At 40.6% G+C, this 17,926-nt stretch overlaps 1 protein-coding gene across 1 annotated transcript in view; it reads left to right on the top strand.

Annotated features, from left to right (window-relative positions):
* The first annotated feature begins 633 nt into the window (after positions 1-633).
* Positions 634-17,926, top strand: part of LOC123819693 (guanine nucleotide-binding protein G(q) subunit alpha) — a 259,106-nt gene continuing 241,813 nt past the window's right edge. Inside the window, exon 1 of the mRNA XM_045840150.1 lies at positions 634-777. Within this exon, the coding sequence (XP_045696106.1) occupies positions 642-777 (136 nt within the window). The 5' untranslated portion in view covers positions 634-641. The remainder of the gene's footprint in view (positions 778-17,926) is intronic.

Genomic DNA, 17,926 nt, shown 5'->3' with positions numbered 1-17,926 from the left:
CCAGTTCAGAGAAAGAAGAAAATGTGTGTGTGTGGCGAGGGGGAGGGCGAGCACTGAGCAGCCGCTCCGCGCCTGGCAATCGGGGCCGGGGGTGGGCGCCTGGCGGAGGTGGAGGCGGAGGCAGAGGAGCGCGCGGCGTCCCGGCGGGCGGTGGGCGCGGGCAGGGCGGAGGGCGCCCAGGAGCCGTGTCAGGAGGCAGCGAGGAGCGGGCGCGCCGGGCACTGGGAGCTGTCGGCGGCCGCTCTCTGCGGAGACGCCCCGGTGGATGTGCTCTCGTCGTCCGGTGCAGGGCTTAGGGGAGCCTCGGCGGCAGCGGCGGCGCAGGGGGCGAGGCGGGCCGCCCTTTGCCGGGGAAGGAAGCCTGGGCGTCTGAGCGAGGCCGGGCGCGGCGGCCTTTCCTTGCGCGCCCCCCGAACCAGCCTACCGCGCCCGCCTTGTTCTTGCCGGCGGCCCCAACCTTCCGCTCCTGACGCACCCCCGGCCCTGGCCGCGGCAGTTCCCGGAGCTCGTCCCGGACGCACGCCCGGGCGGCGGGGGCTCTACGGCCACCGCTGCCTCGGGGGAGCGAGGGCGGGAGGGTGTGTGTGCGTGCGTGTGAGCAAGGGGTGCCGGCTGGGCTGTAGAGGAGGCACTTTGGAAGAATGACTCTGGAGTCCATCATGGCGTGCTGCCTGAGCGAGGAGGCCAAGGAAGCCCGGCGGATCAACGACGAGATCGAGCGGCAGCTCCGCAGGGACAAGCGGGACGCCCGCCGGGAGCTTAAGCTGCTGCTGCTCGGTGAGTACCGCCCGGGGCCGGCAGCTGCACACCCTCCCGCCGGGCCTCGGCGCTGCCCACCTGCCAACCCCGGGCTCCTGGGTCGCTGCCCTCAGTAGCCCCCGCCCCCGGGAGCCCCTGGCTGGTCATTACCCTCCCCAGGCGCGCCCCCGGCCACTACCCGCACCCGTTCCGGCGCGCGCTCCCGCGCGCACACGCGCGGGCACACGGGAGTCGGGCTGCCCTGCCCAGGTCCTCAGATTGTGCCTTTGGGTATTCATGAGGGCTATGCATTCGGCGTGCGCCTTTATCTGCTGTGCACCAGCTGAATGGCAAAACACTTGGTGGGGGGCAGACGCAGGGGGTGGGAAAGGTGAGCAGAGGGGTTGAACTTCCATTGTCGAGGCCGCGGCGTGCCGTGGGGTGGCGGAGTGAGGAGCTGTGTGTTTGTGGCCCGAGGGTGCGAGCAGAGTCTGGGCGCGTTGGGGGATGGTTTTTGGCTGGGTGGCCTGTGTGCAACCATTATCAGTGCCTTCTGGGGTCCGGAGGGAATGGTGGAACGGCGGACAGACTCGATAGCGACTGCATTTTCCAAGGAGTGATGATGTAGGAACCCAGTGCTTGGCTCTCCAAAGAAAGGAGGCTTGTGTATTGGGGGGGCCGGAGGAGGGCGGAGGCAAGCCCAAATGTGTTACCCAAGTGCTGTTCTCTAGCCACCTGATCATCGAAAGGAGGGACCCCAGAAGAGTTTGTTGACCAGTGGATGGTGACAGGCGTGTTTCTTGTCTGCACCATTCCTTCCAGATGAAGATGAGTGATAGGTGAGCGCTGTGCTGTGTGGTTGTTGACAACCACGGTATCTTTTTTTGTAATAAGGTAACCCAGACGTAGGCCTGTATTCACAATAGTTAATACTGAAAACCAGTGTGCCTCTCAGTTACTCTCATGGAAACAAATAAAAACCTTTTGTTTAAAACGGACAGTATTTCAGTATGTTTAGAATCTGGGCTAGAAGGAAAACGGGAAATTACAGCAAAAATTTCTCTTTAATCTCTAAAAAAAACAATTTAACATTCTTCCTTAACACTAACTTAGTAAGACAATGGTGGTTCTCAATTCAGAATTCTATTGATTATTATCTCTGAGAGAATGTTCATAGTAAACGATCAGGGGTCACATACAAGCCAGCAAGCCATAACTCTTAGCTATTGTGGGAAGAGCAAACAGCTTTGCAGTTACAGGACTGAAAAATGCTTGCATTTGTGTCCAGGATATTTGCGTGTATAATACGTTTCTTATACGTTTCTGGAGGAAAATAATGTATTGTCAATTCAGATTTGAGAAACATTCATTTTCTTTCATGAGTATTCCATCTCCTGGTTCAAGGATCCAATTGCCTTTTGTACTGAACTGCTTATATGTGGGATCATTTACAAGCAGGAACAAGATATAATGATCACAAATAGTTACAAATAGTGAATTCACATGCCCTGTTTTATGTCTTCATTGTGAAACCAGACTAGATAAATGTGCACATTTATAAAGAACAGAAGGCAAAAGCGCTGAATAAGTGGGCTTTAGGAAATGAAGCCAAGGATGGGGAAGTGCAATGGGAAAAGGAAGATCTTTTTAAATTTTTGTTCTCATCTTGGGCTATTTCTAGTGACTGAAAACATGTAGTTGAATGTCTCCTGAATTCTCACTGTTGGGAAGAAAATAGGGCAAAAAAAAAGTATATAAGGTGTTTATGTGCAGAATTAAGGGAAAATCATGTATTTTAGAGAATCTTAATAACTGTTTTCTTTTTCTCTGTTTTACAGTCTTGACTTGTTTCTGTCTGTCTCTGAATCCACATTTGAGGTCTCTCAAGCCAGGCCTGTTGCCTGAAGTGTGACAGCTCTGGGTTCCTAGCAGCTCTGAGTTAGAGCCAGGGGGGTTTGTCTGAGGATCTGGTTTCAATGTCTAGGAGGACTTGTGGGGAAATACACATATATGGATGCTTAATTACATACTGTGTATTTTAGTAGCATGCAGTGTTTTAAAAAATGAACTTGGAGATAGGAAAAAAAGTAAAACAATTTCGCTGCTAAAGTGGTGGTAGTGTGGAATTTTTTTTTTGTCTCATTAGATACTTGAGTAGGGTTTAGTACACCCCCACCCCAGCCCCCAATATGGCCTATTAGAAGCAGTAGAAAATATGACTTTCATTTAGGACCTACATTTATCAGTAACATATAAAAATTATACAACTTTCTGTTAAAAATATGATGCCTGGACGTCATATAAGATTTGCTACAGCTTCATGTCCTAGGTGTGTTGCTTTGGTAACATAACTTCTATGATATCTACACTATTAATATAGTAAATGCTATATGCTAAATGTAAGTTTGTGTGTGTGGTTGGGCATGTGATTGATTTCAGGATTTTTTCAGTCCAGGAGAGAAATGATACTTGATATGAACAAGGGATAGTATTGGGGTGGAGTTCCCGCTGAGGAACTCCTGACCTCTGCTGTTTTCATGAATCTTGATATTCCTTCACTCATTTAAATGACACCTATCCAAAGGAGGTTATAGATATATTATTTTACAGTTTAAAGGGTCACCAATATTTTTAACTAGCTTATTGAAACTGAGGATTTGCCCTTATATTTAAATAATATTCCTGACACCATTTTAATGGAAACTGATTTATATGGCCAGAGACCCTTGCATTAGTTCACATAATTATTTAATTTTATATATTAATAGTATGGAGAAATTATTGTAGAAAGTGAAAATAGTGGTTACCTGCCTTGATGAAAGGATGGCAATAAAATTTGGGCTATTTTGAATCATATCCAGCAATTATACCATTATGTTCCAAATTCTGCAATACTTATGTATACTGATTTTTCATTCTTTTTAGAAATGAACTCAGCCCTGACTGGTGTGGCTCAGTAGATTGAGTACCTGCCTGCTAACCAAGGGTCAACAGTTCAATTCCTAGTCAGGGCATATGCCTGGGTTGTGGCCCAGGTCCCCTATAGGGGATGTGGGAGAGGCAACTACATATTGATGGTTCTCTCCCTTTTTCTCCCTCCCTTCCCCTCTGTCTAAAAATAAATAAATAAAATCTTAAAAAAATAAAAATGAACTCTAAACTTACTACCATAAAATATCATATTTAATTCTGAATTTTTTTCCTTTAACTGATTCATTCTCTAAATTCATTTTTACTAGTGTTTATTTCTTTGACACCTTTAAAAACTTTGTATTCTACACATGTATGCAAGAGAATACTTCAACTTAGTTGAAGTTTTTATGTACTTCCTAGGTGTATAATACATTATATTTTCTTTAATTGATTAATGTTCATGAATATTAACTACATATTTCTATTGGTGGTACATAGGTCACACTATAGATCAATAACATCAGTGTCTTTAAGTCTACATAAAAGAAGTGGCTTTGAATGTCTGATTCTAGTCACAGATATTCATACTGAAAATTTTTTTGATTTCTTGAAGAAATATTTTTTTCCTATTTACCTGTTCTGATTTTGCATGTTTTTGAAATCTTTACTCTTCAGATCATAATCATCCAATAAGGAGATGTATCAAACCTATTTATTTCTTGAATTCCACCTTTTGAAAACAGGCATAGTTTAGGCCAGTCTTAGATGGAAGAATGTATGTTCTTGGTCTTCTAAGTGAATTACAGGTGTGACGATAGATTTTCTGTCTATTACAGACTGGAAGCTTATGAAGGTAGGGTTTGTGTCTCTATTGGCCACTGTGAAATTCCAGCTTCTAGCACTGTATCTAACTTACAGAATTCTCCCAGTATTTGTTGAATGAGTAAATTTACTTATGATCCTCCTGATAGAAATCATAAAATAATGAATACATTATAGAGACACAAGGATTTGTAATGTCTTTAATTTGTGGCAGATAAACTCATGATCTTTTTTAAAAAAATTGTATGTAACTCTTTGAGCCAAATGAATACAAATGAATTCCAGGATAGGAAGTGTTAGTGTAAAATGCAACATCACGCATCAGACCAACGTGTTACAGTTCTTTGCTGGGTGCCTTTGGGAATACCAGTCATGCTTTAAGTATGAAAGTTTAGGGTTGGGAGGGTGGGCTGGATTGGGAGTAAAAGGGAGAAAACTGTACTTGAACAATGATTAAAATAAAAAAAAAAGAAAGTTTAAAGAAAATAAAAAGGAAACCATTCCATGCCTGGTGTCGTGTAGAAGCTAGTTTATCTCTTTTTGCCATACACTTTTCTCTGTGATACACTTGTCAGAGTACAGGTGGTGACTGAACAGATTTTTAAGATTTACTTATCAACAACAAGAGGAGAACCACAGTTATTGAATACAGAATTTTAGGAATTGCAAGTAGATCATTTTAAATTTGAGAGGTACGTATATGCATTGAAAACTGTACTGCACAGGAAGGGGCATAGAAGCCTGGGAGTGCCCTGACGAATTTAGACTGTATGGAGGGCTCATTCACACAGGTCTGGATAAAAACACCCTCCCCACTACCCCTCCACAGAGTTCACTGGAGGAAGAATGGGGATGTTGATTGCCTGAATTAACCTAGAGGTCAGTGGCTGTCTAGGATGGCTACCCAGACCACAAAATGAAAGCACCCCTCTAAGCGGCCCTAATAACAGCATCTCCCTGGAAATGCCAAAATATGGTGTTTAAGAGGCTGCTTTATGACCAGACTGGTTTTATTTTTGCTACTCTTTGAGCTTTCAAATGTTGAATGTGTTTCTAAATGTCAGGATTTATTTGGACTTGTTTCCTCTTTTTTCTTCCTTTTTTTTTCTGGAAAAAAGTGCTTATAGTTTATATCTGAAGAGTGAAGTGGGAGCATCCCTCCTACAAATCACTAACTGACTTGTAACAAAGCCTTTCGGAAGAAGGTTTTGCGTTAAGCCGTGTGAATTCATTGTCTAGAGCTGCCATATTAACTGTCAGCCCCTGTGCTAGTTCTTTGTATGGGAGCCTTGGCACAAATTAAAACCCTACAGACCAGTGAAATTATCTCATGTATATCCCTTCAATTATTTTTATGTATGTTTAGAAAAGAGAACAGGAGAATAATTTAGTAGCCATTTTGTTTACTACAAATAAGTTTGATAGCTTCTTTTTTATTAAAAAAAAAACCCCAGCTGCATTTTATAAGAGATAGCTTGTGTTCAGTTTTTAGAGATGCCTCTTAAATGTAGTTATTATTTTTATTACAGATGAAATTTTAAAAACCCGGGACAGTTTTTTGTTGCGGTTGTGAGGCTCTGTGCTCTGCTTAACTTAGTGCAAAACGGGAACCGGTTCTTTCTTCAGGATCCAGGCAAACTCATCCTTGAAAAGAGATGAAGGCACTTTTCCAAAGATGATTTTATCCCAGCATTTATATTAATTTTTCTTTAAGGGAATGTTATTCATTCTGTTGATATTGATGGAAATGTTGACTGGGTAGTGTAGAGGGAAAATAGGAATTCAAAGGGTACATCTTGGAAGAGAGAGAAGCCATTTTAAGAAGGTTAAGTTTGCTTTCTCCCCCAAACGGAGAGGGAGTTTGTTTCCTCCAGACTCTTATGTTTTGGGTTGAGGGGAATACAAGTATTTGTAGCAACGAATTTAAAATTTAGTTTTCCAGTTGAAGGGGAGGGCTGTGCCATTTTTCAAAAAGAAACTTTTTTTATCGTGGCTTTTAAGGCAATGTTAGGATCCTTGCAGAATTAATCCTAGGGAAGTGTGAAATAGCAATAGAAGGTAAGATGTGTGATTGTTGGTAATTAAATCTGTGGCAATAACTGACTGCAGTAAACAGTGAGTGTTTTTTTCTCTCGTTCTGCCGAATGGAGTAACATTAAAGAAAGAGCTATTATCAGACCCAAACAGTATTTTGTGTGAACAGCTGTTCCTAATAAAATTATAGGAAGTTGTTTGACAGTCACCTTTGATTTGTTACATTACTGATATGTAAAAATCTGCCTGATTTCTCAGCTAACATGCAGTAAAAAGGAAAAAAAGGACCTAAACATGCTGTCGGAAATGAGTTTGTAATCATGAATCTAGACTTTGCAAACAAAAGCAAACATCCGTATTGCGATGCTGAGAACCAAAACCTGAATTCTCTAAATAGCTCTGGAGTTGACCCTTCCTCATACCTAGCCAAGGTTTTAGAAATCAAGGCAGAATCTTTTGTTAAAAGCTGTTATGGTTCAATTTTAAGAACAAAATGAGTGTTATTTAAAAGTCAAGTTATGAAGAGATTTCAAATTCATGTATTCATCAAACACTTGCCAGTTATTGGAAAATAAATATTTCCTCCCATTTTTTTTAACCAGGCATACCATAAGAAAGACAGCTACATACAGAATGCTGGTCAAATGAACAAATATTAATCACCTATTATGTTCAGGATCATGTGCTATACGGGACACTCCTCATTTCTTGTTTGCCAACAGGAAAGGCTACAAGCACTTGTCACATTTCTTGTTGTTTCACAGTTGACGCCCTCGGACTGACATGTCCTTCTGAGTATTATTATCCTTCCTGGCTTGGGCTTTTCTACTGGCTCTCAATACAAAGAAAAAGACAAAATAATCTGAAGGCCATTGTAGAAGCTTTCCGGGGATTACACAACTGGGGAAAGCAGATGATCTTAAGAATTTGAACTCCTGAGTTACAGATATATTTCCTTGGAGCATATATGGTACTTTTCCCCCTTTAACTGTAACTATGAGAAACTGTTAGAAACCCCCTGCCCTGCCTCTCTACCTAGATTGGTAGCTCCATGGTGGGGTGGGGGGTGGGCAATGATAGTGGCTCTTGTTTCTTTGTATCTCAGTGTGCGCAGTGCACAGCTGGCTTTACACGTATTATGTTGTCAGTAATTGGGTCTTATATAGGGCATAGGAGGGCGAGGGCAGGTGGGCAGCAGGATTCCCAAAAGAAAGTAGAACAGATGGAAGAAGTGAATCTAATTTTTTGCTTTCTTCTAATGGGTATTATCTGTATGTTCTCCACTTGCCACGCCTGTTTGCTGTTCTGTGGGCCACCTGGGGCACAGTGAAAGGAATTCTGCTTTAAAGATGAAATTGAAGTATTCTTTGTCTCCATGCCCACTTCTCCTTCATTCTCCAGCGAGAATGATTCATTTGAACATTCTTACGTTGTTTTGGGTTGAAAAGCCAGTAGCGTTTATCAAGCAGTTTGAATGGAAAATTGTTACACACACCAGGTCCTTTGAAATTTGAAAATTCCACACACCTTTATTACAGAATTAATCTTGGGTTGTGAGCCATTTGATTGCTTTAAGATACAAAATACTTGTTTCCAGGAAGTGTGTAGTGGATTGTGGTGTGGTTAGGAGCTAGAATGTTGTTAGTGCCTTTATGTTCCTGCACCTCACTGATGGGAACAATAATTGATTCACAAATTAAAGAAAAAGAGCTAGAGTGAGACTTTCTGGCTCTGTTGCAGGAAGTGAATGGTGATATTTAAGAAAGATACTCATGTATATTTCTTTTTTTTAAGATTTTATTTATTTATTTTTAGAGAGGGAGGAGAGGGAGATAGAGAGAGAGAGAGAAACATCAATTTTCAGTTGCTGGGGGTTATGGCCTGCAACCCAGTCATGTACCCTGTCTGGGAATTGAACCTGCGACACTTTGATTCTCAGCCCGCGCTCAATCCACTGAGCCAAGCCAGCCAGGACACTCATGTATATTTCTAAGAGAAAGACTCGTGTTTTTCCCTTCAGTAAACTAAAATCATGAATTAATTGCCTCTTTCAGAATTTGACTTTTTTGATCACACCACTTGCTAAACAATTTCAATGGAATGTTTCTTTTGCTTTTTTTATATTTTAAAACTTTTTTCACCTCTTCTATTTTTCTAATTTCTTTGTTACATTTTCTTCTGCTGAAGAGGCAGCAGGGTGATGATGGCATCTCTCACGCGTTTATTTCCTGGTAACTGCAGCTGACTACAGATTGTCGCTTCTACAGAGAAACGCGTCAGCGTCTTACCCACCCATTCATTATTCAGTCCTCTGCTTGCTGCAGTCCCTCCCCCTCAGAAATCCTTCTGTGTGAATCCTATCCACCCATTTACTCTCTCATCACAGCTTCTTTAAACAAAGGCTAGGAGAGGTTTCTTGGACTCTCTGGTGTGCACATTTGTCTAAGATTTAGGGAACTTCCAAGTTGGTGCTTCCTTCAAACATCTTGTGGCTGAGCGGTGACAGGGGAAGTTGGAGGCTTGTAACACGGTAAAAGAAAGACACCTGTGATTGTGCTTTTGGTAGATGATTAACTTTCTTAAGCAACACTTTGGTGTGCAAAACAAAGTGCATTGTCATCGTGTAAAAGGTACGATTCTCCTTTCTGTTCCATGGGGCGGGGCCTTGCCATTGCTGGTGATCACCAGCAGAGAGTTGGTGAGCCGGTGCGAGATACTGTCTGGGCCACTGGGTTTCAAAATAGGGCGGCAGTGCATTTGCTGGAAGGGGAGAAAGGGCTGAAGGCCTGTGTTGAGTAATAGTTCGGGTTCCTCATTCAATGATTTAAAAGTCCCCATCTCAGTGACTTAAGAGCCTTAGAACATCTAATTGTATTTCCATACAGATAGGGAGGAAGACATCAGCAGGGGCCTTCGCCTTTGTCATTATACCCAGGCAGTCTGAGGAGGTTTTCTGGTTTGTGGTTTTTTTCTTTTAATTTATTTTTTATTTTATTTATTTATATTTATTTTATTATAGATTTAAGATTTTATTTATTTTTAGAGAAAGAGGGAGGGAGGGAGAAAGAGGGGGAGAAACATCAATGTGAGAGAGAAACATGGATCAGTTGCCTCTCCTGCACGCCCTCACCTGGGACCAAACCAGCAACTCACTCGTGTGCCCTGACTGAGGATCGAACCCAGAGACCTTACGCCTTTCTGGAGGACTCACTCAGCCACACTGGTTAGGACTCTGGTTTTTTCTTTTTTTTTTTTACTGACAAAGATACAATGATATTTTCTTGCCATGTGAATTGATCTTTTAGGCTCCTGCATTATATGTTTTTCTCTGCAGATGGCAAAGACAGTTTTCCTCTTGTCCTAAAGAGCTGACCCATTTCCTGTGACTTGTTCTAATAATACAGGATGACTTTAATTCTTGTTCCTAGTTCGCCCTTAAAAGAGTGCCAGGGTGGTTGTTAAGTGTTTAACTCTCTTGTCACTCTAACTGTTGTGATAGAGTATTTTTGAAAATTGGTGAGTCGTGCACAGACATTGGCAGACTGGCTTTGTGAAAATTGATTTGGCTAAATGATCACCTACTCCTTCTGACTCTGCATGGTGGTTTAGGCATGTGTATTTTTTCTGAGACCTGTATAACTGGAAGGTGGTTAAGTACTCCTGCCCTACCTCCTCTAACGTGAGGTTGTTTAGTTTGTTTGTTCCTTTACTGTTTCTGTAGAAACTTGCAGAATGAAGAGATTGGAGCAAATCTAAGGGCCATTTGAACTTTGGAACTTTCTCTGCTTCCCCTTTGCAGCTTCGGCCATCTGGGCCAAATTCTGCCCCAACTCAGCCCTGGATGCTGGACCTGAGCCCAGGCTCTCTCCAGAAGTGATGGGGGGATGTCCAAGGAGGCCTTGCCAGGGCTGGTGGGCTCTCCTCCTAACCTCTCTCACTTCCTCTTTTTTCCTTTGGGAATAACTTTGCTGCCTTTCAGGCAGCTCACAGTGCCCTGCAGAAGGATGGTGAGGAAAGCCGAGTGAGGAGGAGGCATCAGCGAGTCTGTCCACAGTTGCCCCTCCCCCTGCCTGGCATGCTGCTGATAGTTTGTTTCACTGCTTTCACACGGAAGGGTATCCAGCGCCTCCTGCCATATCAGCATGGGTCTCTTGCTTCCTGCAGGAAGGGCAACATCCTGGGAGGCACTGAGGTGGAGCCCCCGAGGCTCAGCATCCCAGTGCAGTCCTGCCCAGGTCTGGGGGTTTTCTTTTGCCCTAGGAAGCTAGCTACCTGAGACTCACCACTGCTTTTTATTTTTCTGCTTCATTGGGCTTTAAACAGTGCTTTACATTTGCTTACCAAGAATCTCTGCTTCCCAGGCTACTTCTGTCAGTTTCAGTGAGAGCAGGTTGGCCTTTCGGGCCTGGGCACTTCGAGTGCCTCACCCCGACAGGGGCACCTTTGGGGGACTGATTCGTGTTTGGAGCCAGTAGGCCCTTATCCAGGACCTTCCAGGAAAGATTTAGAATTAACCCTTGGATGGACCATTTGTATCCATTTCTTCTTTTATTACTGTGCCCATTTTTTTCCCCTTGGGCCTTTCATTGAAACTAGAAAAACAGGTAATATTGAACCACATACGTAACGTAAAGTAAGGAACATTTATACTGTTTTATTTGAAAATATCTGTGTGTGTGTGTGTGTGTGTTTGTGTGTGTGTCTCTCTATATGGAGATTTATTTTTATTTATACACACACAATTTATTTTGCTGTGGCCTCTGAACTCCCCTCAGTTGTCATGGCCATGGTTAGAAAACTTTAAGAAAGCAATTCCCTATATCTCATCTGCCTTCTGGAGAAGACCAAAGCAGGAACAGCTAGACTCACTCTGCTCTTGCTGAAAGAGCTGCACTGTTAACAAGACCCATTTCTACTGGATGTGCCAGGCAGGCATTTGGCATTCTTTGACCCCTGCTTGGCTCCTGGCACACGGCCTTCTCCTTATCGGCTTCAGGCTCACTTACCTTGATTTCAGATTTGGAGTTGGACAGGTGCAGGGGGAAAGGAGACCAGTCACAGGCAAAGGAGAGTCCTGGGGGATCTAGTGGGGCGGGGCAGGGCAGAGTGTGCTGTTCTAGTAGGGCAGGGCCGCTGGATCTTCACTAGGCTCTGGGGGGGAGTAAAGGAGAGCAAAGGAGAGGTGCCCTGTGTGTTGGCTAGTGTCTTTGATCAGGAAGAGCCAGGCTAAGCAGCTTCCCCTGGTCAGCTCCACTCCCCTACCGAATTTCTTTATCATTGTTCCATCTACCCTGCCCTTCCTCTCTTTCCTGTCCCAGAGCGAGGGTTGGGAGATGAGCAAGTATAGAAGCCTGAGTTGTATGGGAGGGGTTTTGTTGCATGCGCTTTCCTATTCTTTTGCTCCTGGAGGTTGTTAGATACACTAAGCCCAGATATCATGTCAAGCAGTGAAAAAACCCACTCACATATGAAAAAGAAAATTTACAATATGACTCTGTGGTGGTTTTTTTTTCCCCTCCTCTCAGCTCTTTAAAGTGATAGAAATGCATCTATTACTGGATTGAGAGCTCTGCTGATCCAGTGATAGGTTATTAGAATGTCTCTGGAGAGATCCTTGTCTAGGAAGTCTGCTTCCATCTGGCTGCTCCGTCCTACAATAGAGCTCCTTTCAGTTGCCCAAGGCAAAGATTAGGTAAGTAGTATCCTGAGATATTCTTGACTAGTGCAGTCATACCCAGGTGGAGATATGTGTTACAATACTGGCATACCTTGGAGATACTCCAGGTTTGGTGCCAGGCCACTACAGTAAGGGAGTTTTGCTGGTGGAGGGTCTTGCCGTCCATTTGTAAAAAAAAAAAATGCCACATCTGTGAAGCATAATAAAACGAAGTGCGATAAAACAAGGTGTGTCTGTTTAGAAGTAGTTTGTAATTTTTAGCTGCAGAAGGCCGCTGTCTTCTGGTTTTGTTCTCTTACGAGCTGTTTACTTTCTAGGCTATCACATCCCAGCCCAGGGAGTGGACTTTTTCCTCAGATTATTCAAGGTCCCTAACATGTACTTTCAATTTTGAACAACATTCAAAATGGGCTACATTTGTTCATGATAGAATTAACTCAAGATGATTTCTTGACTCATACTGTAGGCAACTATATTTTGGATAGTTTGAATAATTCTGAATAATTTGAGAGCAGAGGTAGGGAGTACAGAAACAAAATGGTACTTGAAATCAATCTTTTTTTTTTTTTAATTCCCAATCACTTCCTAACGGGTCAAGAACTAATGAGTTACCATAATGGTTGCTTCTCTTGGAGCCAGGCGTGGATCAGACATGGACTCCGAAGATGCAAGTCCCTCAATGTGTTCAAGGCCTAGGGATGGGGACGTTCTCTGCACATTCTAGCTTCTCCAATTATCATTGGGCCACTGTCTAAGCTGTGCACAGCTCAGCGCATTAGAAGTATCATCCAGAGCACACTAGAAGTAACTGAGAAACGCCGGACACATAACATCCCTTGTAATGATGAGCCCCATAATTTTCCATCTTACGGGAGAGAGGATAGCTGACCTGTATATTGCTTGGTCAGTTTTGGATAAATAATTTGTATTTCCCTATCCATACAATTCTTGGCAGAAAGTTGCGTTTTAATGGAGGAAATCATAGGACTTCATTAATATTTCTTCAGGGAAATCTTGACTCCAAATGTATTTTCAGGAAAATCACCAGCTATGTCCTTTGAGAAACACATTTTCTTTATGGCTTTCCACTTCAGGCCATGTTGACTATGGGAACAGAGATTCTTGTCTAGGGTTTTTCTAAATCCCTAGAGTCTCTCTGTGAATTGCTACTCAGATTACAATGTATTCTTCCCAGAATTAATTAAGGCATTCAGCATCCCTAGTTCTGGATCACAGGATCATGTGATTTATTTTTTCCTATTAAAAATATTCCTTTATATATCATGTATCTTCAGGCAGTATGCTGTTGCTGAATTTATTTTGTATTTTCTCTTTTTGGAATGAAATAAGGAAGAGCATTCGAGATATATGTCTTCTGGTCATATGGTTGCTTTCTAAAATAATAAAAAAGCTTAATGAGAAAAACTTTCATAGGCAAAGTTTGAGTCAATAAGTATTTGTATTGCACTTATGAATTTTCTTAAATTCTCAGGAAATACTCGTATGTTGTTTTCCTGTTAACCTTTGAAAGAACGACAACCCATTCTGTTAATAAATTTTGTGTGTTTTTTCATTGATTTTGAAAATTTACAAATGGTGCAATGGTTTTTTAATACAAAGTTTGAAAAAAGGATTTAACACTTATTCATAAATTTATTCAAAATGTACTAATCTAGCATAAGAAACATGATTTTTTTCTGTGTTCCTTTCTAGTCTGTTTTATTTTTGTGTTTCTTGCCCAGGTGTGATCGTATCGTACAATTTAACATTATGTGATAAATATTTTCTGTGTGGCTCTGTAGACTTCATGTTGATATTTGGAGTTGCTATGAATATTTTATTAGAGTGTATATATATATTTTTTGTTTGTTTGTTATTTCTCTTTCTCTCGATTTTTAGATTTGTCCCAATGTTTCTGTTTTCAGAATAATGCTGTGATGAAATTCCTGGTGGAGATTGCATGTTTAAAACAGACATGCACACTTTTGTTAGAATAGATTAATAGGCCTGTTGTTTCTAGGTAGATGATATGATAGATTTTATGACTCCTGATTCTATACACCTAAATTTTTTTCTGAAATGACTGTATACATTTTGCAACGTCATGAGCGATGTGAGGGTATCAATGCTAGGCAAAAATGGTACATAATTATAAGTTGGCATTTATTTGATTACTAGTGAGAATGATCATTCTCCATATGTTTGTTTCTGGTTGAATTTCTTATTTTGTAAGTTGTCTCTTTATTTCCTTTGCCTCTTTATGAGCCCTGAACATACAAATGAAATTAGCCTTTTTAAAAATATTTACTGCAAATAACTTAAACCCAGTCTGCTGTTTTTCTTTTTCTTGCTATTATTTAATACAGAAATTTTTAATTACTTTGAAGCCAAATCATTTGTTGGTCTTTTGCTATTCTGTTTTAAAACAAAATCTTAATCTGCCAGATTTACTGCTATTGTTAAGGGTAGAACTAGATTGAGTGTTGTATTGTTCTTTCTCTTTCAAAATGAAAATGAAATACACATATAAAGTGACACTATCACAGATTACACCACATATGCTGTAATAGGCCTTTTTTTTGTCCAATAATATGTAATGGGTATCTTGGTATATTAATACAGCCAAACCTTGGTTCTTGAATATCTTGGTTTTCCAACAGTTTGGTTCTTGACCAAATGGAAAAACTGTCTTGGTTGTCTAACAAAACTTTGAGTCTCAGTTCTCTGCCCAACAACCCTTTCATGCTGATACCTGTATGATCAGTCACATGTCTGTCTCTCAGGCAACAAAGGAGATTTGGTTTTTGAATAGATTGCTTCTTGGACAGTTTTCCAGAATGAATTAAGTTTGAGAACCAAGGTTCCAGTCTATAAATCTCTTCCGTCACATTTTTTGGCTTTTTAGCATTCAGTGTATTTTTTTTGTTGTTGTTCCATTGTATTTTGAATCATTCAGTGGTATGCTGTAGGTAGCTTGCACCGGCACATGAAAATCACTTAACACATTTCTTCCTAACTCTGCATTTAGTAACTTCATTTTGGTAGGTTAAAACCAGCCCTCATGAGAGTATTTACCACAGAAGTTGGTAAATGCTGCAAATCAGGGTCTCCCTTCCCCTCCCCCTATAGAACTAGTTGTTAAATACTTGCCAGCACACTACCATTTATACTTGATCCCTGTTGATGGATATTTAGTTTGATTCCATTAAAAATTTATAACCAGTGTTATAATGAATATTGTAGGGGATACATTTTTATAAGCTTATACAATTGCCCTTTCACTGAAGGTCCTCAGAATTAGGCCATCAGCCAAGTGATAGGCTTATTTTAAATTTTGATGCACGTCACCACTTTGCCTTTGAGAAAGGTTTTATTGGTTTACTTTCCCACTTCCAGTTTATGTTAGTGATTATTTTGGTACCTCTCTGAATTATTATGGTTTTGTGAATCAAATGGAGGGGGGGAAGATCATGTATGCATTTATATTGTATTGAATTAAATTTATTATACAGACTTTCTCTTCTGAACTGCATATTTACAAAAGTAGATTGAAATACTTCAGTTTATTAATTGAGCTAGATATTCTAAAAATCACTTTTAGCTTAAATTTTATTAACTTAGACATTTCTAGAGAATTAGCTGTTTTATCTGCAGAGGAACGGAGTGGCAGGATGAATATCTTCAAGAGAAAAAGAAAATGGAACCAATAAGATTATATGACAGGTTTGGATATGTGCAAAATTATAGCAAAACACAGAATTTTTCATTGTGATGAAGTCCAGTGTATCCATTTTTTCCTTCATTGGTTGCGCTTTTGGTGTCATATATTAGAAACCGATGGTAAATGCAAGGTCACAAGGACTTACCTCTATGTTTTCTTTCAAGACTTGGTAGCCATAGGCCCTACAGTGGGGTCTTAGGTCCGGTTTGAGTTGATTTCTGTGTATGGGGTGAGGCGGGGCTTCGACTTCCTTCTCTGACAAGGGGCTATCTGGCTGCCCCCGCGTCATTTGTTGAAGAGACACTTTGAATGGTTTTGACATCTTTATTAAATAAATCTGTTTTTGCCATATCTTTATTACCTTTTTTCTTGCAGGTTCTCTAGGTTTATTTGGTTATTTTCTATTTTCTTGAATTAAAATTCATGGATTATGGATTGTAATGTTTTCTTGGTTTGTACTAAAGTGTTTAAAGCTTTGAATTTTTCTTCTTGTTGCTGTGTAGCGCTCATATCATTCTTTTACAGACATTCTAAAATTACGATATTTTGATCTTTGAACTAGGGTTAAGGTAATTTAAAATTTTCCAAGTGTGGTTGTTCTCAGCCTTTGTTTTGTATTCCTAGTCTTAACATGACTGACAGGAGAATGTGGTCTGAAAGATTTTTACTTTTTTAGAATTTATTTTAGTTTAATACATAGTCGATTTTTGTTCTATGGATGAATAAAACGTGTATGTATGATAATAAAACATAAATATACGTGCATGGTTTAATTTTATTGCTGTTTGTGGTGATGTCCTTCATATTATGGGGTGATTCTACCAGGTGTTGAGAACTGAGCTGAAGCCTTTCCATAGCTCTAATGTCTGTGACACTTTCTCCAATTTCCAGAAATGTTTGCTTTATGTATGTGAGTACTCTTTTTTGAGGGACCTAAAAAATGTCCATGAGAATTAAATTTTCATCACTATAAAATACCTTTTTATGTAAGTTAATGCCTGTATACCTTTAATTCAGTTTTGTTGGATATTAATATGATTGTTTTATTTCCACTTCTCCATTTATATTTAACTATCCTTAATCTCTTCATTATTGCTCCTCAGAGGATGTTTGTTTAAACTTCAACTTGAGAGTTTTTTGGGGTTTTTTTTGCATCCGAGTTCTGTCTTCAGATTCTTTTATTGATTTCTGGCAGTTCTTGCCCCCTCTCCAGTTCTTCCTCCCTCCTTCCTCTCTTTCCTTTGTTATTTGGTTTGTTTTGGATTTTTTTTTGTTGTGTTTTCACTTCAAAATTTGAACGCTATGTAATCTGCCTTTAATTTCCAATTGGTATTCTACATAACTTGTAGCAGTAGTCTTCGAGTTACGTTTCTCAGTTTATTGGCTTCAGAGATAAGGCACTATTTATCATGTCCCTCCCATATGCAGTGGAGAAATTTGTTCACTGGTTTACCAGGGTTATTTTTATTATTATTATTTCTTAGCAGGGTGGGGGCACTGCACTTTTATGTGAAGAGTCCGACAGTCAATATTCTGAGCTTTTCAGGCCATATGGTCTCCATTGTGACTACTGAGCTCTGCCATAAACACTTCGTTTATGAACGAGTGTGGCTATGTTCAGATAAAATTCTACTTACAGAAATGGGCAGTAAGTTGAATTTGTCACTCTGGCTGTAATTTATCAACCCCTCATTATATTACTTCCATTCTCTGCTTTCCCTGGTATTTTATTTGTACATTCTCATTTTATTTTTTTTTTACTCCTATTATAGACAAGTTAGCAATGCCAGACTTAAATTGGTTCTCTAAATCTTAATGGTTCGTAGTAATATTAACACGTTTTATTTTATACCTGTATTTTATTTTCTTTAACAGGCTTCTCTGACAACCCTGAACGTATCGAATGAAACAACTCTCATAAGCACAACATAAACTTGTCCGTGGCTAGGGACATTTTCCTGAAGGGTCAAGTGTAGCCATGTAAGTGATTGGAAGTCATTGAAAGGCGAATCATATAGGCA

This window comes from Phyllostomus hastatus, unplaced genomic scaffold (genome assembly GCF_019186645.2).
Source record: "Phyllostomus hastatus isolate PE091 unplaced genomic scaffold, TTU_PhHast_1.1 phas_contig_34, whole genome shotgun sequence".
Lineage (NCBI taxonomy): Eukaryota > Metazoa > Chordata > Mammalia > Chiroptera > Phyllostomidae > Phyllostomus > Phyllostomus hastatus.
Note: the sequence above shows the minus strand (reverse complement) of the source record. Positions and strands in the feature narration are given on the sequence as shown.